We start from the raw sequence: 25,670 nt of genomic DNA on the forward strand, positions 1-25,670 counted from the left end.
TATACAAATAGTTGCTTCAAGAATATATGAAAAAAAATATGGGTTAAAAATTGAATGCCCTACAATTTAACGAGTAGTATTCACTTATGAGCCATCACTTGTTAGCCTAAATAGTCCACTTAATACTTATTATCAAGAAATTAAAAGACTTATTTTTTGAAAAAATGCATCATAGTATATGGCTCTTATAAATCACTTTTATACACTCATATTAATGGACATAACTAAGTACAAGTCAATAATATAATTATAGCTCAAGTGATATGATTTCAGTTTATTTAAAATATAAATTTACAAAAAAACAACTTTAAATAATGAAATTAGATGCCTTACGATTCAAAAAGTTCAATGACATAATTCATCCATGATAGTATGTAATCAAACCTTGATAATCCACTTATCAATCATTATCATCATATATATGTTTTTTTAAGAAATGCAAAATTATTTACAATATATTTTTATCTAAAAAATTACATATCTCATTTATGCATTCATATTAGTGCATTTTATATGTAAACAATGAATAACTAACTTTGTGCCTTGTTGATTTTCAATATGATATGATTGTAGTTACAACCATTAATTGATTTTAGCATATAAATTTATGAAAACTATCAATTGAGAAATCACATATCTTATGCTTCAAAAAGATCAAATCATTTACCTATGACACATTTATCATTAGCCTTAATAGTGAATAATGCATTGTGAATAGTGAATAATGCACATAACATTTATCAAGTAAATTATTATAATTTCTTTAGTAAGAATAGCACCTTTGTTTGCAAGGAGTTCTATTTCAAAACTTATATTTCACATTTATATATGATTATTGATACATATAAGTAAACATAAGTCATTAAAAATAACACACCTCGATGGTTCATGTAAGATAATTTGAATGACAAATAATTCATTTAAGAACACGTGCGCGCACACACATATCTTAGAAAAAAATCGATACAACAAAGTCATTGCAAAAACATTTGTAAATAATAAGAAATATACATATTAATATAATTGGCAATTCCCATATATTTGAAAAAATATAAAATCATACAAATTGATTCAACAAAAACCATGTCCAAAATGTATTGAAAAATAGAATGTACTTTTCAACAAATTTATAAAAGAACTTATCTCCATGAACTACAATGAAGTACATGTTCTATTGAGCATTTGAATGTACTCATGTTTTTGTTTGATACGATGAAGTGTCTTAAGAAAGGGGAATAAAACTTGCATAAGCCACGTATCTAGCTCTTTTCCTGTATATGATTTTATCAAGATGTGGTTTGATCGATATCTAATGAAATGAGAAGTATGCTTTTATATATCTATTAGCAATACATTTGATTCTTCATAATTATCTCCATATTGGGACCACACATCAATCAACATTTTCTCGTAAAATTATCTTCCTTTCCCTACTTCCAATTTTGTTTGCAAATGACAATGAGACATGTCCCATGCAAATTTAAAGTCCTTTATATCAATATTTGATTTTTCAAGTACTTTTCAAATGTACTTGTCAGTGACAAATAATGTCCATATTGCGACATCATAATTTCTTAAGCAATATTTTAATACTTCTTACTGAAAAGGCCTTAAAAAATAGGACCTATCACCAATCTGCCAATCTGGTTCTCTTTGAATATGAAAATTTTGTTCGTCTTTGGTGTATGATTGGAAGAATACTCTTCCACTTCAAATATCAACAACATCTTTTGACTTGTAGTAATTCCCAACTGCATCTGCACTGCAACCACATGTATGATATTAATATATCTCCACTTCAACACTTCATTGTTTAAGGACATAAAAACCTATCATTTTAAAAATGATGTTAATATTTATTATGAACTATTTCCATTTGTATGCAAACGTAATTTTACAATGAGTTCAAAGTATCACAAAATACAAATACAATTGCCCCATTAAAATGAACAAACAAATAATATGTTTACTTTATACATAGAGCCTAATACCTTTATTTAATTTGTATGGAATAAAAGTCTTATAAGATGCATTGACCCACCATTTAAATCATTGATTTTAAGACCTGTAACGATTTATTTAATTGCAACTGAAAAATATAATTACAATGGTCTAGTGCAAGTAAACAAACTAACTAGATATTAATTTTCACATACAATATAATACAATTTTTAAATTTCAAACCTAATTAATTATATGTTAATTTATAGAGTTTCTACCTTAGTTTTTTTTGTTGTTTCTTTTAGTACAAATTGTATGTTTATTGTTGGTGCTACATACAACTTAATATAATTTTTCAACTTATATGGAATAAAAAGGGTTATAAGAATGCAATGGGTCATCCTTCGCATTACTAATTTCTAAGAGGTACAACGATAACTTAAACCACATTTAAAGCAAATCATTGTAATGATCTAATTAAAACAAATAGACCAATTATCTATTAATTTTACATATAATGTAATCCATTGTAAAATATATATATATATAACATGGGAAATTTTGATATGAAAACATTAAATGACTATTCATCTCACCAAAAATAAAGAAAATCAAAATATTTTATTTTCATTAATGACAAACCAAATAAACAATTCTTTTATTAGTGTTGTTAAATAAAAGTAATAATTCATGATGTCATACATATAATAGCATGATATAAACATCTGTAATCTTAAGGTACTTCTAAATGTAATTAAGGATGTACATCCATAGCCTTTTGAGTTTATGCAATATTCTCCATAGCTCATTGATCAATCAATTATCCCCTTGATTTGCTCCAATGAATGGAGGGGCAAGAATCACATTTTCTTTTGGATTCTCTTTCACTCTCTCAATTAAACAAACAACTATAATAGTACTGGTTGCATCATATTGGGTATGCATTTCCCACACCTTTTTCAATGATTTACTATGTATAACTTTCATTGAATTATCAATGACCTTATGTCCCTTTTGTGGCTTACAGTCTGAAGCAATCCACTTAAACACAAGTTTCTTGTAATGTCTCTGAAACCAATTTTTTTAGAAATCTTGTTGTGCTTTGTTTCAATGCTGTCATCCAAATTGCAATGTCAAGAGATTCATTTTTGAAACACATTTCAAAAAATGATTTTGCATGTGGATGAATCCAATTTTTTTTTTCTCTATTGTGTAATCAGCATCAACTCCCATTTTCTCAATATGCTCGTTGTTTGTTGCTTCATCATCGATGCTATGATAAAAAATGTCCTTTAGTTCAAAAATAACTAGTTTCTTTTCAATTATTTTGGCTGCAACACAATGGAAAATTACTAAAATAATTGTTGAAACGATACATTTACCTTGAGTGGTTTTTGCACCATTTATAAATGAAACAATAATTTCTTTTATCATCTTGATAGGACCTAGAGTAAACATATTAAACCTTCAATCAAATACCAATACCAAGAAAAACATTAGTAATGCAACCTTTAAAAAGAAACACACACACACACACCTTTAACATTACTTTGATTGTTAATTTTATCCTTTTTATTTGTTCCTATAATAAAAATATACAAAGTTATTGTAGTTACAAGCATTTGAGTTTGAAGAATAATATGATAAACAAGAAGACAAGTTATAAGTATCTGATATGACATTATCTTCATCTTTGTAACGTTGCACCTCATCATCATCTTAGTTACCTTTATTTGTTTCCAAATTAAACATATAAAATATTTTGAATTGTGAAAATGAATAGAATCATTAAATAACAATGAAAACAAGTGGACAAATTATAAGTACATGATGTTATATTTTGTTCTTGATTAAAGTTTTGTTTAACTTTCATTTGATCAATGTCTTGGTTCTCTTTGCTTGTCACTATAATAAACATAAAAAAAATGTTATAAATTGTGACAATGAACAAAATTCATTAAACAACTATACAAAAAAAGAATCATCTATAATCATCCATAGTAATATTTTGGTCTTGATTGTAGTTTTGTGGTACAGTACCTTGGTCATTATATGCATTCTCTTTATTTCCAACTATAATCAACATATTAAATGATATGAATCACAATAATTTAAAATAATAATAAAATAAAATAAAAAAAGATAGAGTCACAACAATTAATACCCATTTCTATCTCCATCGTTCCATGGTCATTGTCTTGATTAATTTCATTCATCTCATAATTGCCTATAATAGTCATCCAAAAATGTTATGAATATGGAAATTAAATAACTTGAAAAATTATCAAGAGAAAAAACCACACAAATTATGTACCTGGTATGATAACTTCTTCCTCTCCTCCTTCTCCTCCTATTTCTATCTCCATACTTTTTTCAACAACATGAGCACTATGTTGATTAATTTTTTTCTTCCCACTTTCATCATTCTCTATTTTAGAATCTCTATCATTAGTCATTTTAGTGAACTCTTTGACAATTAATAAATATGAAAAAAATAGTATCCAAAGTATTATAAGAAGAAAAAAATGAATTGTAGTACCCGAATTTTCCAAGAAGTTAATGGATACCAGAATTGATAGTTGAAAAGACTTTTAATTATTTAACATGATTGTCCTTTGTGACTCTATTTGCACAACACATGAAATTCTTCTTCCATATGTACAACAAGCCTTGATTAAATTTTTCCCCGCATAAAGAGAACTGACCACTTTTGCATCACTACATTGTTGGTGTTTCTCCACTAAATCCATCCAGAAATCATAATCTCTCTCATTTTCATCAAATGTGTCTTCAAATGTGTGAGAGTCTTTTATAGCCTTCAAAAATTTTAATTCTGAAGTATAGAAATGTATAATAAGAACTATATCATAACTATAATTGTTTTGGGACTTATATTCATAAATGCCACTAGTCATTTTATAGTTGAACTTGGATTTCTTTATGGAAATTTCCAAAGACTGGCATACATCATTACAAAACCAAAGTTATACTAAGAGAACTATAGTAAAGTCATTCAACTCATTTTTTTCGATAAGAAATCAAAAAAATTCAATGTAATATTGCTTGTGGAATTGTTTTTTTTCAAAGCAAGTGTATCTAAACCAACAAGGTCATATGTAAAATTGGTTGCAACTGACATGGAAAAGAGTGAAAAAGTGTTGACAAAAGATGAGGGCCCCCAAAATGACAACCAAATTCAAAATTTTTATCAACCTGTTGAACACTTGTTGATATATTTATCATTCTATCAAGGACTCCACATGCTTGCTGAGAAAGGGACTCTATCTTTGTATTACGTGTTCCTTTGACATAAGTAGACCCCTCCACCGTGTTGCAAAAATTGGTAAATATGATATCATTAATTTCATAATGCTCAAGAATGTTGAATGTAGTAAGAGTCATCTCATTCAAATTTTGATCATGACTTTGACAATATGTAACGATTGCATCCAATATTTTTTTGTTGGTTTTCAATTTAGAACAATAATATTTTAATTTTATGGCATTTGATGGATGATTAATTGGAATAGAAAACCAAATGGTTTCATCCAATAGCTTATATGCTACTAAAGCAATTTCTTACATGGTTAATCCCTGAATGGGCTGAAGAGTCGCTGGTGTCAAACTGTGTAAACTATTTCTCTTGTAGTTCTCAAAATCAAGTTGGCTTGGAGAACACTTTAATGTGCCTAGTTGGTAACAGTTAAAAACAGTGTCCCATTTATCCCAAATAGGTTCATCAAAATATAAGAGAATTTTTTTATAAGAAAAAATTGTAATTGGAGAGACAAAGAATGAGCACAACATTTCATCATCAACATGATAAAATAATAAATATAAACTAATAAAAAATCAATGTAAAAATGAAACTAAATAATGTGTTATAATCTAATGAGAAATCATTATAAATATAAAAAAATATGACTTATATTATCAGCTTTAGTCATTTATCTACAACAAAAATAGATACAATAATAAAATGTTAAATGTAAAAATAATTAAAATTACATACCTTCTCTTCAACTGTCTCAGAACATCCAATCCTCCTTTTCTTTAATTTGTCATTGGCAATTAAGAAATGTCTTGCCGAGCACACACAATCAATAAATGGAGTTTTGAAGAATACCTTATTTGCATAATTAATTGACAACAAATGTGGATCACCTCAGTTGGTTCAACTAATGGATGCAACAATCAAGCATTACATTTTTTTTTTTTTTTTTGCTTCTCTCGATACATTATACTTAGGATTTGTTAAAATTTCTTTCATTGCTTGAATGGTATGTTGACCATCAACTATCCAAAAATTGATATTCTTAGAATTTAGATCTGTCTCATTTATAATTTTGATAGAGTTTACCAATGGATCAAGCTCATTGATGTCAAATGGAAGCAGAAGAGCATCGGGTAATGAGGTTTGAATTTTTTCTAGGAATGATTTCACTAATACTTGAACATTTACATTATCCTGTGATCTTAATTTGAACACTTTGGGGGCTTTTTTACATCTTTCGACAACCACTTTTGTATTAAAGGAGTTTGAAAATAGATAGCAATGCTTGAAGGCTTCATGAATCTCATCACATTGGTTTGAAAGGTTATAGTTGTTTCAAATTCAACTTTCCTAGTTTTTTGAAATTCTATAGTGAGCTTGAAATCACTTTTGTTATATTCTCCTCCAAATCAAATAAATATACTCTTCTCAAAGCAAGTAGTTGAGAATCAATTTTATCAAGAAATTTACCTTTTTGTTGTAAATGAAGAAGTACAAATGATGTTTTTTTACTTCTTACATAGCGATATCTCAGAATAGTGGCGATGCATTTTAAAAGATCTGCACAACTATTTAGTCCAGATTTAGAGAAGCTCTCAAAGTTATCCAACTTGAACATTGAAATCTTTATCGTATTTGTTGAATCAATACTTGAAGCTTCAATCAAATCTGGTTTAAAATTTGTATACTCCACTTGACATGAAATTAATTTTACCTCATTTTCTTTAATCATTTCCACTTGAAAGTCAATGTCATTTTCATTGTAAGCATAGAAATTAATTATTATTCCTAATATCTTTGGTTCGTTTCCATCTATTGATCCAAATAGATACATATCATGAAACATATTCATCGGAGCTTCTATTTGGATGTACCAATCTTGCACAAACTCATTATATGTATTGTATTTTTTAATCATTTCAAAAGTAGAAGTAGAAGGTGTTATTAATACTACCTTTTCAGTTGAATAACTTTTCTTTTTCTTAAGTGATGGTTGTAACATTTCATTTGCTTTTGGGCCAACCAATTCTGCAAATAACAACAAAAAAAATATTTGCATTAATCAAAATGAAAATATAATTTCAAATATTGTCACATAATGTTCTTATAAATACTAAAAAACCACCTAATCTAACCATTTCTAAGAGAGTGTACATAAAATATAAAACCACCATACGAGTTGAAGGAAGCAATGTTTGTATATCACTTTTTTTTGTTTCTTCTTGACTACTTTACTTTGAATTTCAAGCACACCAGATTCTGCAGTTTCTAGAAAAATATTATGGAATACATGAAATACCAAATATTATTAAACAACCTTATCATACATGATTTCCATTTACATGGACAATAATAAATGAGTACATATGCTATGCAAGTTTTACTATATGACACCAAAAGTTATCACGTGGGTAAAATTGCTAAGAAAAGAAACCACCTAATCCAACCATTTCTAAAAGAGTACATAAAATATAAAACCACCATATCAGTTGAAGGGGACATCATTTGTATATCATTTGTTTTTCTTTTTCTCTTTGCTACTTTACTTCAAATTTCATGCCTAGAAATTTCCATGGTTTCTAGAAAGAAAAATATTATGGAAGATATGAAATAACAAATAGTATTAAACAACCTTATAATACACGATTTCCATTTACACGCACAATAATAAATGAGTACATATGTTATGCAAGTTTAGTATATGACACTAAAAGTTATCACATAGTTAAAATTTCTTGGAAAAAAAAATACCCATGTTAGTATGGGTTGTCCTCATTAAAACCCCACTCCTAAGGCTATTTCCATAGGTTTTATTAATCAACAACAAGTTATTAACACAATCTCTAACGATTGTAACAAAGTATAAACTAAAATTGTCATACCATTTAAAAAATTTGGTGTCGTGTTTCTTGAACTTCCTTTTTCCTTTGAATTCTCGCTAGCTTCATAGTCCATGGTATCTGAAAATAAAGTAAAAAATTGTTATCATAGTTTCAAATTATTGATGAAAATATGAATTTATAAATATTATAACTACTCACATCATTATATGTGTAACAAAATGAACAAGAACAATAACAAGTGTAGAACTCACAATAATAGCTAATCAAGGTTAGAAAAAGGGCACCCCCAAATAATTGATTATGTTCTTTTAATCGTGAATATAGGAAAGCAAACATCTACTAGGTTTCCTTCTAGCACGAGCATAAGAACATTTCCAAAAGACATTACATTGTGAATAAATAAAAACAATTGTAGAAACTACAACATCATATGTACACAAAATTTATCTCTTCTAGTCATGTACATTCTTAGTTTGCTTTAGAAAAAATAAAAGCAAAACACAATGAAAGAACATTAACTATGGCAATCGTTAGATTTTCTTCTAGATCTTCGTCTAGCACAAAGAAAAACACATAGCAACTTTGCAAGGTGAAAGAAATATAAAATGTGATATAATTACTTCTAACACGAACAAAAGCATATTGCCAACAAGAATCTTAAAAAGCAAAAGAAATATTCGCATCCTAGATTTATTTATATTACAAACGCATGGATATTGTCAAAAAAAACATTGTAAGGTGAAATAAATATAGCACGTTCTAGAATTATTTTTAGTACGAACACATTCATATTTCCAAGAAAAACATTGCAAAACAAAATAAATATAACACAAGCTAGATTTCCTTCTACCACAAACACAAACACATTGTCATTAAAAATATTGCAAGGCAAAGGAAATGTAACCGATGCTAGACTATATTCTATTGCATACAAGAAGATTGCCAACAACAACATTGTATTGTAAAGCAAATCTAGTGGATGCTAAATTTCCTTCTAGCAAAAACATAAACACAATGTCAATAAAAACACTGTAATAATAATATTTCTTGGGACATTTGACCTTGCCTTTTAGAGACTATGAGGTTTTAGTCCATGCCTACATAGACTGTTGTTATAATATAAAAAATGTTAAACCCCAAAATGATTAGAAGGCCCTTCATATGGAATATGTAGTCTAAGAATGGGATAGTGTACAAAGATTTCCTCCTATAAAAAACACAAGAACGTTGCAAATAACAACATTACAAGGTGAAAGAAATATAATGCATACTATATTTCCTTCTAATGGAAACATAATCACATAACAACATTGTAGGGTGAAAAAAATTTAGTCTGTGTTACATTTACTTATAACACAAACATATAAAAATTTCCAATGGCAACATTACACGACAAAAAAAAATCTAGCACAAGCTAGATTTCCTTTTAGCCTAAACAGAAACATGTAAGCATTCACAACATTCCAACGTAAAATAAAATCTAACATGTGTTAGATTTCCTTTTAGCTCAAACTTGAGCACATAGAAACATTGTAGAGTGAGAAGTCTATCAAGTGCTAGATTTATGTCTACCACAAATACAAGCATGTTGCCAACAACAACATTGTAGAGTATAAGAATTCTAGATTGTGTTAAATTTTCTTCCAACATGAACACAAGCACATTTTAATTTGAAAGAAATTTAACACGTGTTATATTTCCTTTGAGCACAAACACAAGAACATAACAACATTGTAGGACTAAATAAGTTTAATGTGTGCTAGATTAACAACATTGCAATTTAAAATAAAATCTAACATGTGTTAGATTTCCTTTTAGCGCAAACTCGAGCACATAGAAACATTGTAGAGTGAGAAATCTAGGAAGTGTTAGATTTATGTCTACCACAAATACAAGCACGTTGCCAACAACAACATTGTAGAGTATAAGAAATCTAGGTTGTGTTAAATTTTCTTTCAACAGAAACACAAGCACATTTAAATTTGAAAGAAATCTAACACATGCTATATTTCCTTCTAACACAAACACAACATAACAACATTTTAGGATTAAATAAGTCTAATGTGTACTAGATTAACAACATTGCAATGTAAAAGAAAATCTAACATGTGTTAGATTTACTTTTAGTGCAAACTCAACCACATAGAAACATTGTAGAGTGAGAAATCTAGGAAGTGCTAGATTTATGTCTACCACAAATACAAGCATGTTGCCAATAACAACATTGTAGAGTATAAGAAATCTGGCTTGTGTTAAATTTTCTTCCCACACAAACACAAGCAAAATTAAATTTGAAAGAAATATAACACATGTTATATTTCCTTCTAGCACAAACACAAGAACATAACAACATTTTAGGACTAAATAAGTCTAATGTGTGCTAGATTAACAACATTGCAATGTAAAAGAAAATCTAACATGTGTTAGATTTCCTTTTAGCACAAACTCAAGCACATAGAAACATTCAAGAGTGAGAAATCTAGCAACTGCTAGATTTATGTCTACCACCAATACAAGGACGTTGCTAAAAACAACATTGTACAGTATAAGAATTCTAGATTGTGTTAATTTTCTTCCAACACAAACACAAGCACATTTAAATTTGAAAGAAATCTAACACATGTTATATTTCCTTCTAGCACAAACACAAGAATATAACAACATTGTAGTACTAAATAAGTCTAATGTGTGCTAGATTAACAACACTACAATGTAAAAGAAAATCTAACATGTGTTAGATTTCCTTTTAGCTCAAAGTCAAGCACATAGAAACATTGTAGATTGAGAATTCTAGCAAGTGCTAGATTTATGTCTACCACAAATATAACAACACTACAATGTAAAAGAAAATCTAACATGTGTTAGATTTCCTTTTAGCTCAAAGTCAAGCACATAGAAACATTGTAGATTGAGAATTCTAGCAAGTGCTAGATTTATGTCTACCACAAATACAACATATTGCCAACAACAACATTATAGAGTATAAGAAATCTAACTCGTGTTAAATTTTCTTCCAACACAAAAACAAGCACATTTAAATTTGAAAGAAATCTAACACATGCTATATTTCCTTCTAGCACAAACACAAGAACATAACAACATTTTAGGACTAAATAAGTCTAATTTGTGCTAGTTTAACAACATTGCAATGTAAAAGAAAATCTAACATGTGTTAGATTTCCTTTTAGCGCAAATTCAAGCACATAGAAACATTGTAGGTTGAGAAATCTAGGAAGTGCTAGATTTTTGTCTACCACAAATACAAGCACGTTGCCAACAACAACATTGTAGAGTATAAGAAATCTCGCTTGTGTTAAATTTTCTTCCAACACAAACCCAAGCAAATTTAAATTTGAAAGAAATTTAACACATATTATATTTCCTTCTAGCACAAACACAAGAACATAACAACATTTTAGGACTAAATAAGTCTAATGTGTGCTATATTAACAACATTGTAATGTAAAAGAAAATCTAACATGTGTTAGATTTCCTTTTAGCACAAACTCGAGCACATAGAAACATTGTAGAGTGAGAAATCTAGCAAGTGCTAGATTTATGTCTACCACAAATACAAGCACGCTGCCAACAACAACATTGTAGAGTATAAGAAATCTAGCTTGTGTTAAATTTTCTTCCAACCCAAACACAAGCACATTTAAATTTAAAATAAATCTAACACATGCTATATTTTCTTCGAGCACAAACACAAGAACATAACAACATTGTAGTACTAAATAGGTCTAATGTGTGCTAGATTAACAACATTACAATATAAAATAAAATATAACATGTGTTAGATTTCCTTTTAGCACAAACTCCAGCACATAGAAACATTGTAGAGTGAGAAATCTAACAAGTACTAAATTTATGTCTACCACAAATACATACACGTTGCCAACAACAACATTGTAGAGTATAAGAAATCTAGCTTGTGTTAAATTTTTTTTCAACACAAACACAAGCATATTTAAATTTGAAATAAATCTAACACATGCTATATTTCCTTCTAGCACAAATACAAGAACATAACAACATTTTAGGACTAAATAAGTCTAATGTGTTCTAGATTAAGAACATTGCAATGTAAAAGAAAATCTAACATGTGTTAGATTTCCTTTTAGCACAAACTCAAGCACATAGAAACATTGTAGAGTGAGAAATCTAACAAGTTGTGATGGATTTCTCACACAAAACAATCTCATACTCACCTCCATATCCCTCCACATGCTCCTCCCCATCTAGGAGATGCATATACATGTTTATAAACCACATCAAGTAAATTGTCTCTCTCACTCATGTGAAATCTTGGGTCTTTGTAATATTTCCCAAACCATGCAAATAGAACAAACTCTTAAGATGGATCTAAAGGAAAAGCTTGTACCTTGAGAAATTTGATCCCTTTGTAGGCTATCTAAATCTAGAGTTAAGATGAATCTAAAATGGTTTAATTATTAATAATTATAATTCTTATTTTATTTTATTTTATATTATATTTATGTAATTTAACTAAATTAACAAGTTTAAATAACATTACATAACCTTAGAACATCTCATTCACTTTGGGCTAAAATCTCCCATGTAATCATTCATGTTGGACTAAAGTCTCTCCATGCAATTATTTAAATCTGTAGATATTTGTTTTTATCTTAATCAATAATATGTAATATAAAGTAGAAAACATAAACTTGGAAAAGCCCATAAATATTATAAATATCAAGTGAATTACAATGAAATTTGAACCATTTAAAATTATAATTTTATATTTTTATTTTGGAAAAATTTCAAACCATAAAATTGATAATAATAAAAATTTTTATTAAATATATGGTTATTTTATTTAATTTTATAAATATTATATACAATAATACATGAAAAATGTAATATAATTTCAAAAATTGTAATTTATAATTTTAAAATTACTAATAAAAAAATATTAACATGTCAAATTCTTTATTATTATTAAAATTTGTAGATATTTATTTTCATTTTAATGGATAATATTTAATATATAATGGAAAGTATAAATTTGGAAAGGACTACCCATATTATAAATATTAAGTGCATTATAATGTAATTTGAACCATTTAAATTTATGATTTTATATTTTTAATTTAAAAATAAAATTTAAAACATATAATTAATTAAATTTATGATTTTACATTTCTAATTAAAAAAATTTCAAAACATAGAATTGAAAACATATTGAAAAGAGGGTCCTCTGCATGGAGCTGGTAGAAATGTTCACTACAAATGAGATAAGGTGTCATTGAAATCACATTATACACTTGTCTGATTCATCACTGTAATGAGCCAAGGTATACGAATTTTAGGGATACCCAAAGAGCAAACAGTAGCTAAAATTCTTTATGCCAACACTATGGAACTAGAGGGAATGGATTTAATGGAGATCAAGACCTTGCTTTGTGCTTTGCTAAGTGGAAGAGGTCCCTATAAATTAAAATTTTCCTGGAGATAGGGACACGCAACTAATAACAAGTGAAAGCACTAACAATGTATCAAGGAGTCAAGTTCCTCAAGGGCATTGTGCAAAGGGATGTAGTTATTGTTGAGGACTCCAACATAATCACAAGATTTAATTTAAGGGAAATACCATTGTACTATGAGGAGCATACAAGAGTATGCTTATGTATTACTACTATATTCAATGCTAACCTTAAAATTCATGAATGGTATATGTTGAACCAGTGTTATGATTTATTATCTATGTTGTTTATAATCAAAGTAATAATGAGAACCAACACCTTGCAAAAAAAGAACAATTATCATGAAGTATATGGAAAGTGAACCAAATGGTAGCATACCCTCCTAGTGGAATTATGTCTTTCATAGTTGAATATTACCTTGTTATTGAGTCACAAGTGTAATCACTCAATCAAATGTTGTAAACATACCATTGTCATTTTGGAACTAGATTGGTAAGCCTAATAATAAATGTTATGTTAATTTATAAATAAGATTAAATACTTGTTGAGTAGCAATGACATGGTACACTAATTAGAACCAGTGTAGATCCATATTAATTCTGAATTTATTAAATGCTAAGAGGGATCAAATTTTTTGGCATGCAAACATTTCTTCAAGTTTTGCACTAAAAAAAGAGGTTTTCACTTCAAAAAATTTGACCCCTCTCAATAATTGATAAATGATTTAGGCTAATATATTAAATGATTTAAATAGCTGAAATTCACATTGTATTAATATAAAAAGTTATTAAATCATTTATAATTCAACTTTATATTTCTTTTAATTTAAAATATATTGATAAATTATACTTGTTAAATAATTGATAATTAAATATATCATTTATATTAAATTTTAAATCTATTTTTTTTAGATTTAATGATAATTTTGTCTCACTTATATTAATTTCATTATTTTTATTAAATATTAAGATTTTATTATTTTTAAAAAAGTTTACTAAAATCACTATTGAAATTTCAAAATTTTAAAGATTATTAACATTTATACACAATTCAATTAAAAGGCTCAAACTTACATAACTTAGAAGGCTCTCTTATATATAATTTATTTAGTTAAAAAGCATTTAATTTAAACAATTTGTTAAACTGTCTATCATTAATACCAATCTAGATCCATTTTAACTCTTTATCTACTAAAAAGGGATTTAAATCCCATGGACAATACCATGGGTTCTCATAAACTCAGAACTCAAAAACTAACTTGACCAAGTCAAATTTACCATAACTACCCAATAAAAATTAATTAAAAAAATAATAACTTTTTATTTTAATATAGGGTTATTTTTATTTTTATTTCAAATTTACCTTAACTACCCAACAAAAATTGATAAAATAAATAATAACTTATAATTTTTATTTTAATAATGTTATTTTTATTTTATTTTAAGTAACCAAAATTATAATATAATATATCAAACATTTCACCCAAAAATAATGAAAAAAATGTAATTAAATTAATTACATTTTACACCATTAATATTATTAAACATTTACCTAATCCATTAATATTATTAAACATTGACCTAATTACATTGTACACCATCAATATAATTAAACATTTACCTAATTACATTATACACCATTGAACATTTGAAAAAAACTAAGGAGAAAGAAGAGTATCAACATGAACATTAAAGACCAGCACCAACTTTGAAAGAATTTCTTCGCTATCAGGAGCCAACTCTAAATAAAGCCACTCCAGATTTAGTGACATATGTACAGGTGTGTCATAGCTTTTATTACTCTGCCATATAGTGCATACATCTCACTCAATGTTGGGAATTGATATGTAATTTGCAACCACCTTGTCTCTTTCATGATAAGCTCCAGTGCAAATATTGTTACAATAGTACAATTTCAAGCACAGGAAAATATTAAAAGACTCGTTGTAGTAAACAAATAGAAAAAAAAAATCTAAGTTATTTTATACTGGTTATTTTTATTTTAATTAGATTTCGAAACTATTTTAAAATTTGACGAAAAAAATGTTAAATAATTGACATCGTTTTTATCAATCAAATTCAAAAATATTTTATATGCAAAAAAATGTACAATCACATTAAATTCAACTACTGTAAATACTTTGCAAGAGAAGTTTCGTTATATGTTTAAACACTTATATTGGACTTTGACAGAAGAAACGAGAACATAAGGAGTCAAGACACGTTCTATGGTGGATGTGCAATAACCATCAAAGTTGGCATCCTTTTCATTGTGCAATTTGTTTATCGAAAATCTAAGTAAGATGTTGTAGAGCTTGATATCCACTGTTTAGGCATTGAACCATACCGCTTTCTATTTGATTTCTATTGTTGATTTTTTTAATAAACAGTTAGTTAATACAACATTAACTGCTAGAACAAAAATAAGGAGTGGTGAGATTTTTTTATCAAATGAGTGAAAAAAGTACCTAGCCTCTTTCTTGTTATTATACCTGCCCACTGCTAAGTATGCTAGGTATATAGCAATCTATAAATTGCTGAAAGCTTATTATTTTCTTTAGATTTTTTCCATATGGCTTGATTTAAGCCAATGTTTTCTAGAAATTTTTATTTTAAATTATTTTAATTTTATTTTAAATTTTTTTTATTGGACAAGCAGTCAACTCAACTGATATTTGGAAAAAGCAGTCACACTTCAAATCAACGGTTAAAAGTGTGTCACCTGATCCAACAGAGCAAAGAAAAACTTCAAAGCAGTTAAAAGTGTTGACGATTGTTGATCCATACCCTTAAAAACTGATATCCATTGCCATGCATTGATAACATAATAGATAAACTTCAAGGAACTAAAAATTTTGGTAAGATTAATTCAAATTCACTTGTAAATAACGTGATTAGGGAAATTAGTTGTACAACAAATAACCAGTAATATAAAAGGAGATCTGCCTCATTGTATGCAATGGCCCCATTTGATATAAAGATCATATTTTACATCTCCCATGCATTGTGTATTTGGTCTTTCATATTGACAAACAATACCAAGAAGAAAGAGAAGAACAAAAGATCATCCTTAGTCGGTTAAAAACAAATATTGGTATGTTAACAAAAATGATGACCCATCGAATGACAAAGAAAGAGGAATGCTCAGTAAATTTCAAGAAAGAAGGAAATTCTCATCAAGAGCATACTAAGGTTAAACAGCCTGAAACCTTCTGAATTTGAGGACTTCCTCGTTATCTTCCACCATGCTTTAAGGTGAGACAGCTATATGCAATCTTTGAAGCAGCAAAGGAGACCCTCGATAGTATCATGGGAGACATTCAAAATGCTGTTGAAGGATCAGTTCTACGATATTGGATATCAAGAAGATCCATTTAATTGTGATATTTTCACAAACACAAGAAAAATTGTTCAGGACTACACCACTGAATATAAGAAATCAGCAAGCTTGCTAAATCTCAAAGTAGAAGTTCCTCAAACGTTGATAAAAAATTGAGGAGAACTACATGGCTACATCAGAAAGGAATTTACCCCATTTGAAGTAAAGAACCTTAATGATGCTGGTAAGAAGGCTCTATTTATTGAGTACAAGAACAGAAAACCAGCAGTGGGGAAATGGAAAACCAAGGAAAGGTACCTAACATCAAAAATCTCCTAAGCAAACGAACAGAAATAGGACTTTCACCACTGCTCAGTGACTCAAAAGACAACACCAGGAATCACTGCAATCATTGCAGTGTTGATTTATGGGCACACTGAGAAATAATGCTGGAAATTACATCTGAAATTATATCCTACAATTTGGAAGAAAACATCTACGAGAATGTTGAGTGACAAAACTGGAAAGTTTCCAGAAGAGAAGAATATAGCTTTAATGAGTGCAGACCACCAACTAAAGAGGACACATTATTTAATCCATTGTCACATATTTAAAGGCATATGTCCATCTGCATGTAATTTTGACTTGTCTAGCAGGGTATAACTCATGAGGTACTCACCGATGAAGCTTGATATGCATTATCCAAAACAAGCAGCAAACTTCACTTTTCCAGCAAACAATTAGTAAAATTTTCATTTTCCAATCTTCTTAGGCAAAGGATCGATTCAGCAACCCCCAAAACCCTCAGCACACTCTGTTTAAAAAAATAGCAATTAGTTTTGGGCTGGGACTATAATCCCTCATCAAATTTTCGACCGCAAGTCCACTGGAGGGGCATCAGATAAAAAGGTGTGTTTTGCTTAATTTTTGTGAAATGCGCTCACCAATCAGGTTCCAACCCACAAGTGCTCACAGAGATGACTTAATAATGGCAAGTTTAAGTTGTCAGCAGAGAGTCAGACTCGTGACCTAGTTAACTAAGGTCAGCAGCAGAGCCCAGCTGGGTTTCACCCAGGAGAACCCTGAAAACTCTGTTTTTTTCAACAGAGCTGGTTGGTAACATAGCAATAAAGAAGATTAAGAGCTCAAGCCCAACCCTATGTTCTTATTATACCTGCCCATGGCATGGTATATAGCGATCGATATTGCTCCCACTAGCATTAGTTTCAACCAAAACAATAAGCTTAATATAAAGTATTTTTGATTCATGTACTGTTAAATAATTTTTTTGGCCTATCGAAAATTGACAACTCTGTTCATAAAGTTTGGAGTCTTATTGCTGTGATCCTTATATTTGGACGTAAACTTGGGACATAGATCACGACATAAATCAAAATTCAATGGGTGAGGTTGATTAATGCTAGTTTTAAGGCTAGCATTAAAACATAGCATTTTACGTGAACTACTTTGGCATGCTTTGCAACATGATGGTGTATTGTTGCTATTTTCACCATGGCGTATTGCTGCCATGTGCCTCTGCATGTATGTGTCACTATTAGCATGTGGCTGTTGGCATGCTGGTCAGCCAGCGACTGGTGGCAAGGCCATGACGCATGCACATATGTTTATCTCTTGCAGGCCTGCATCAAGATGAAAGCAAAAACATTGTCTGATGGAAAGTTAATCCAAGAGATATATCGAATACACTTATCAATATGTATGCTAGATGCAGGAGTCTCCATGACGCTCGCAGAGTTTTCGGCCTTACGGCTACATGAGATGCCTTCTCATGGACTGCCATGACTTCAGGATACATAAAGCATGTGTTCGCTAAAGAACCATTAATAATGTTTTCCATGATTTCAGGATACACAAAGCATGGGTTCATTGAAGAAGCATTAATAATTTTTTCCCAAATGCAGCGAAGAACCAACGTCCAACCCAATCAGTTCACCTTTTCGAGTGTTGTGTTCAGGTTTGTCCAAATCAGGGAGCCCTCAAGGCCATGCATGAAGTGATAATCACTAGGGGTTTTCAGTCTGATGTCGTGGATATTGCTCTTGTACATTCATATGCAATATATGGAAGTATAGAGGATGTCTGCCATCTGTTTGACAAAATACCAAACGAAAGAGGGTATCCTAGAATTGCATCATTGCAGGGTATATGTTGGACGTAGAGCTCTTTCAAGAAATGCCTGAGCTCAATGTGATTTCATGGACGACAATGATTGTTGGGTATGCGCAGAATGGGCACAATGTTGAGGCTCTTGAGATTTTCTAGCAAATGTCGGTTGCAGAGGTGAGGAGTGTCCTTCCGACATGGGCCAACTTGGTAGCTCTAGAACAGGGCATGGAGATCCATAAAGAAGTAATTAGGGGTGGGTTTGTTTGTGATGATTTTGTGGGGAGTGCCTATGTAGACATGTATTTAAAATGTGGGAGTATTAAAAAGAGCACGTAAGTGCTTGAAAAAATGTCTGTAAGAAGTATGGTATCTTGGACGACCATGCTTGCTGGATATGCACAGAGTGGGCTTGTTGGTGAAGCTCTGAAACTCTTTCAGGCAATGTCGGAACATAGTGTGGCTTTTTGGACAACCATGATTGCTGGATATGCTCAGAATGGATACGTTGATTACTGGATATGCTTAGAATGGATACGTTCTAAAATTCCTGAAGCTTTTTAGACAAATGCAACTTGTGGGATTGAAGCCAAACTTAAAATCCTTTGTCATTGTATAAGAAACAAGATTGTTCCATGTACTTGTTCAGCTACCTTAATCATGTATTTTGTAGAAACACTTAAGACATACAGATTGTAGTTTTTAATGATAAATTTCATTGAATTGTGATCTATAACGTAATTTTTTTTACACTAGATTTGACACTAGATTTCATATTCTCAACATAAAAATGAACTTCGTTATTGATTTGGTTATTCTTTGCAAAGAATTGATACCAGATTTTGTATTCTCAACATAAAAATGAAATGAATTTCATTATTGATTTGGTTATTCTTTGCAAAATTAACTGACATTGAGGGCTGGTATCCCTACCTTTCCCAGTTATTTCTCGGCTACATTCTATCCCAGAGTGGGCAGGTATTCCATCTACCATGCAGACTTGTTAAGATCTACGACCTCGTTCTAATCAAAAAAATGGGAGCTAATGTTAAAAAGAGAAGCCCAGCCCATGTTCTCCTTAAGGCCTGCGACCCCACTCAACTCAAAAAATGGGGAGATTCCGTATAAAAAAAAGGCCCACGACTATGTTCTTAAGGCCTGGGGCTGCCCACCTCTCTTCCTCGCAAATAGTTGGCCTCCATCTAGACCTTCTCATGTTTAGACGCCCTCCATCTAGACTTCTAATCTTTAGAGCCTTTTGGGTTCCACCTGTGTCTAACCAAAGGAGGGTGCAACGAAGTAATTTTGGTACTCAGAAATCTCAAGCAGAGAACCGCTTATCCAATTGGCTAGTGAATGTCATTTGCCAAAAAGTACCCTTGGGTTCAATGTGATTGGACTGAGCAACTGATTATATAATATGGGCCCCATTGTCTATGGCACAGATGGGATTGTAGGTCGTGGAAGAGGAAGAGGCCGTGATTTTCGATCAGATGAACAAATGCATGGAGTGCCTGCGGTAGCCTGATTGTCTGATACAGTTAGCCTTAGAACATATGGATGCCTGCTCTTGGAAGCTTAGAATTTTAACGAGTATATGAATTTTGTGTATTCTCACATCTTTGACGAATGAATCGATTTGATTGAGTTAAGCATAAGAATAGTCAATTCATGCTAGTATTTTCCAATTTCTCTCCCAACAATCTAAGTTTAAATTGATCATGCGGATTCCCCCTGGGATAGGCAGTCTCCTTGGTCGGGCAAGGCCATCAAGGTGACAGTGAGTGGCTTGCCTATTATGCGTCTAGGCTGTCCCATCACTATTATGCGTCTAGGCTGTCCCATTGAGGTTAGGACTTTTCCTCCTAGGTGATAATTTGAGTGGTAACAGTGAGTTTGGGTGATATTTATGAGTTAAACTTTAAAGAATAAGTCGGGATTGATTCAGATTCAGCTGATTAGACTCTGTTTCCTCTTAAAACATAGTCAAACTCGCGACTCCACTTGGACTGGGAAGAGCCTGATAACACTGCCAAGAAGCTTCGTATGGCATATGGCAGAGCCTGATAACACTGCCAAGAAGCTTCGTATGGCATATGGCATAAATTGCAGAGCAGTAAAAGCATTAGTGGACTGAAAAGAAAATGTCATACAGATCAACTTGGTTAATAATTTACTCAGTCCATCTATATTTAAGAAGCACATCTATAATAATTGAAAAGCCACTGACCTTGAAGAAGAGGGGATGGTTGAGGTTCTGTTCCTCCATCTGTTTGAGGACTGCAAGCCAATCTACTCTTTTGGGCTTCATTATTCTCACCCACTTCATGATTAATTCAGATGGATCATCCTCTTCTGATAAACAAATTATATGTTTCATCAAGGCCTTGCTCCTTCCAGACAACTTTGGAGGCAGAGCTTCTATGAGCCTTTTTTGCGCCTTATCCAATCCATTGTCGTCTACATCAGCCCACCTCAATCCCTTGCCCTTTACTTGCTGGTTGTCTTTATCTCCCCCAACATCAGAATCTGATTCGTCCTCTGCATTTTCAACCTCAACTTCATAATACTTTTCTTCTTCGGTTGTCGTTGTTGCTGTCGTTAATGGGTGTCCGGGGCAACAAGGTCGGAGTGCAGAGAATCGAGAATGTAATATTCTGGGAGGCACGGAAATTGCAAAGCACGTGGAGCATAAACTGCAATGTACAGAACCCTAGAATTGCATTGCACACATAAATCCTAAGATAAGTCAGCTGGCATCAAAATCAGAAAAAGCATAGCACTTGGAGTGCATTAAATTTTGATGTGTGGAACCTTAAATTTGCATTTGTGCACAACATAAATCCTATTCAGCATGGGAAACCTTTCAGGGAAACATCCTATTACATATAACAGAAAGCGCAGCACCTGTAGTGAATTCCAGGGAAGAATAAAGATGACCCTTGCAATTATGTTCAGCTTCAATTACACAGGCACACACAAAAATACAAAATAGTTCCATTTTAACCCTCAGTAGATTCAAAGTAGCTTTGTGAATTTGAATGATGAACCTTGGGGTCCACAAAAGAAGTGAGTTAAATTTTGGAAGGAAAATAATGCTAGAAACCAGATGTGACCTGATCATGATTTCTATTCTGTTATGATACCATTGTCAGGCCAGTGCTTTAAATTAAATTTAGATGATATGATTGCAGGGTTAAATTTTTCTTTTCTCCTTACCATAACACCCCTTATTTTTTGGCCAAGTCAGGGACTGATTTCCCCAATCTGCTGCTAAAATCTATTCATATCAGAACTGCACTTCTGGGTATATGGCTGAGAATTCTCTTATTTTTCCTGGGAGCCCAACTTGGGCCAGCAATAGTAAACTCCCACATTTTTACAGTGAGACCACAGCTCAGCTGACATGGCACTAAAGTTGGTACCAACTTATTATCAGATGCATCTCATGGAAAGTGAGTAATTGGAAAATAAATATGGTACATATGACCATAACCATGTACACAGGATAGTCCTTCCCATTAATATATACACTACTAAATAAATAAAAGATGAACACTTCTATTTGAATCTGGAAAAATGACTTCTAAATCAAAGTTTTATTGCATCAGATCATTGCTATAGCTAAGAAACAAAATGACAAATTCTTTTATTTGTCAGATCACCACACAATGCATGGACAATGGGCTATTTATATGTTTCAACCAAACTAACGGTATAAGCCATCAAACCTTCCAAGATAAAATACGAGTTCATCAGTGAAATTTTGCATCCTGGATTTAGAAGGTAAGTTCGTAACTCAAGTCCAGATATTTCTCGTAGCTCAGAGAAGGATATTTTCTCAATTCAACACAAACAGAGACAGATATAATTGTTATTACATAAATAAACAACAAACGTCAAGAACTCCCTCTGGAATCAACTTTATATTAGAAAATACCCACCCAAAAAAATAGTTTTACATTGTAAAACTGCAAAGTAAACTACACCTAAAGCTCAATGGAAAAATCTCGAATTGAATTTTTGTATATAAAATTTTATGCTGAACCATCTCAAATTGAATTTTAGCATATACTATTTTATATTGAACCAGGCTTTTTTAATCCTTGAGAGAAAACTAACCAATAAATCAATGTTAAATTAATTTATTAAGGATAAAAAACTTGAAATGCATACCTCTCAACAAATAATACACAATTTATTAAGGATCAAAAACTTGAGATTCCTACCTCTCAACAACTAATAACACAATATATCCTGCCGGGCTAACATTGATCTATGCTAGTTTATTTACAATTGTTATTTAAATATACACCTTGATTGTTATTCAAATATACAGCCCTGTTTAACAGGATCTATGTTAGTTTATTATTATTTAAATATGAAGGAAAATAACTAATTCATCCCTGATATGGCTCTGTAATTCATCTTATTAAAATACCATCACATCATCCCCAGACTGGCTTAGAGTAGTTTATTGTTATTCAAATATGACAAGTAAAATAAATAATTAATCCCTGCCAAGATATGGTTCTATTCTTCATTTTATTAAAATACCATCACATTATCACCAGACAGGCCTAGATTACCTCCTTTCTCTACGTGCAATAGCAAAATAAGATCTGGGCCTAGAGCACCTCCCTTATCTATATGCAATAACAAATTTAATAAGGAATAATACATCTTGATTAAGACAATACAGGTTCCAATTATTTTTAAAAGAAGCAGCATAAAGAAACTACAATGGAGATAATAAATGAATTATTGTCCATAATCTTCTCTTAATAGAAGAAGCATGCCAAAAGCCCTATCTAATATGTAATTTATGGAAATCTTTCAGCTGCTCTCTGCTTATGAGAGCATAGCTACAGAGTTTGGTACAGTGAATACATATTATAGCATCCAGACCACTAACCATGCAATTTCAAAACAATATATTTAAATTTTATCAGAGCAGCGGTTACAATACCTGGATTTCACACAAATAAAAGGTCCTTTATATTTCACAAAGAACAACATTTTTTGCAGAATTGGATGCAATTGCCGTGTCCAACAACAACATGCACAGGGCATGGAAACACTGAAGACCTGTTTGGGACCATCAGAAAAAACTGAATAATTTCCACATCTGAAACAAACCCAAGCACATGACATTTCTGATTTACAAGCACAAATCCCCTTTAAATGCTGCAATTATCTCAAAAATAATTCAGGACTTCATATTGCAACTACCACCCACCAGTTATTATAGAAAATACTTTTCCCAAAGTAATAAAGCATTAGCCGACTTACCAGAACCAACCAATGCACATAATTTTTTTGTTTTAAAGGGGGGGCTTCTTACCAGTAAGTTCGCATAAACCCTAAGCCCAAAAACCCCGGTGATTAACCACCGTGCAGCTTCACTTGAAGGACCCGGCGCTCATATTTCTGCACAAAATTCGAGCGTTCATCTCGTTGACGGTATCAATAAGCCCTCCTAAGTCCACAGTTCCACCGGAGGCCTCGTTCTCCTTGTCTTTCTTCTCCTGGGGTTTAGCTGCTCTACGCTTAAACTCAGTTGCCTTCTCGAAGAAATTCCCGTAGATATACTCTGCCGTGTAGCCCTTCTCCTCATCATAGAGCATGATGTGACCGTGCCATTCCCAGACGCGGTAGCTGGGCTCTGGGTCCTCGTGGAACCCCACGCAAACCTGGTGCTCGCCAATGGTGACGGCCTGGCCGGAGTTCGCCTTCAGTTTATCAGTGTCCCCGCTAGATATAATCTGAACGATATTCTTCTCCAGCTTCGCCTCCTCTCTCTCCAATGGGCTCTTGCTCTCGTCCGCGATGATACGATCATACGAGTTGGATAGGAAGGTATTGGTGTCCAAAAAAGGGCTGCGCATATTTAGCCGACTCATCATGGTGCTCACAACCAGGCTTTCGAAAGAGTTTTTGGTGGAATACTGGTTCGCCATTTTCCCTCCGATGGCTGATATCCACTCTCTAAGACTTCCTTCCGGTGGATATCAATATATAAATTGCAATGGCCAGGCATATGTGGGCTCTCAAGGAATTTAACAGCTTGGGGATTGGAGGAAACCAAAGGGAAAAGGGCGAAAGCAATAAATTTCCTTTGCCTTTATCGCCATCAGAGTATCAGTGTTTATCTTCATGCCTGACAGTTAAACCCCAAAATTAGCATCCTTCAAGTTCATATCCTCTGGCAGCATTTAACAGCTTGAGGATTGGAGGAAACCAAAGGGAAAAGGGCGAAAGCAATAAATTACCAAGAAGCGTAGGCATGGCGCAAGATGCCACGGGCTTGGGACTCTTCTTGACCTTGACGAGACACATACAGCAATTTCCGGCGATAGAGAGGCGAGAATGATAGCAGAAGCGAGGGACAGGCGCGATTGATAGCAGAAGCGAGGGATATCGACCCCCGCTAGGCACCGATAACAAAAATGCCGACCATTCCGCCTAAAGGATGAAGACCATAACAGAAATGATTGAACAATTTCCCGCTGAATGTGGACGCCAGGTGTCAGTCTCAGAAACAAAAGGACGACGAAAGTTTCTTTCAAAGGAAGGCCTATCGGCCTAATAATAATCGATTCCTTTCTACTCGTGTTTTGAATTTCTGGAATTTTTATATAAGAAGTCCCATTTTAACGAAAGCTCACCTAAGGGGAGTCTCCCTAAGCACACTAGCATTTCCTCAGCTCTTGTTGTTGCTAC

General features: G+C 31.8%; 1 protein-coding gene and 1 long non-coding RNA gene across 2 annotated transcripts; both read right to left on the reverse strand.

The window, feature by feature from the left end:
* Positions 1-7,073: 7,073 nt before the first annotated feature.
* Positions 7,074-22,774, reverse strand: LOC149219795 (uncharacterized). The gene is made up of 3 exons (XR_016248723.1): positions 21,178-22,774; positions 8,098-8,175; positions 7,074-7,243 (listed from the first exon to the last, which is right to left on the reverse strand). It is a non-coding gene; the product is annotated as an uncharacterized LOC149219795 (long non-coding RNA).
* Positions 22,775-23,734: 960 nt separating this feature from the next.
* On the reverse strand, positions 23,735-25,361 carry LOC149219796 (uncharacterized). Its single transcript, XM_089382680.1, has one exon. It carries the CDS (start codon positions 24,905-24,907, stop codon positions 24,350-24,352), a length of 558 nt encoding a protein of 185 aa, XP_089238806.1. The 5' UTR covers positions 24,908-25,361; the 3' UTR covers positions 23,735-24,349.
* Between the last annotated feature and the right edge of the window lie 309 nt (positions 25,362-25,670).

This window comes from Pinus tabuliformis, chromosome Q (genome assembly GCF_031772625.1).
Source record: "Pinus tabuliformis cultivar Carrire ecotype Pingquan chromosome Q, CPIR1, whole genome shotgun sequence".
In the NCBI taxonomy this organism is placed as follows: domain Eukaryota; kingdom Viridiplantae; phylum Streptophyta; class Pinopsida; order Pinales; family Pinaceae; genus Pinus; species Pinus tabuliformis.

Bases quoted from the DNA above. Each gene is read 5' to 3' on its own strand.
- LOC149219796 (XM_089382680.1), bottom strand. From the start codon at position 24,907: ATGGCGAACCAGTATTCCACCAAAAACTCTTTCGAAAGCCTGGTTGTG.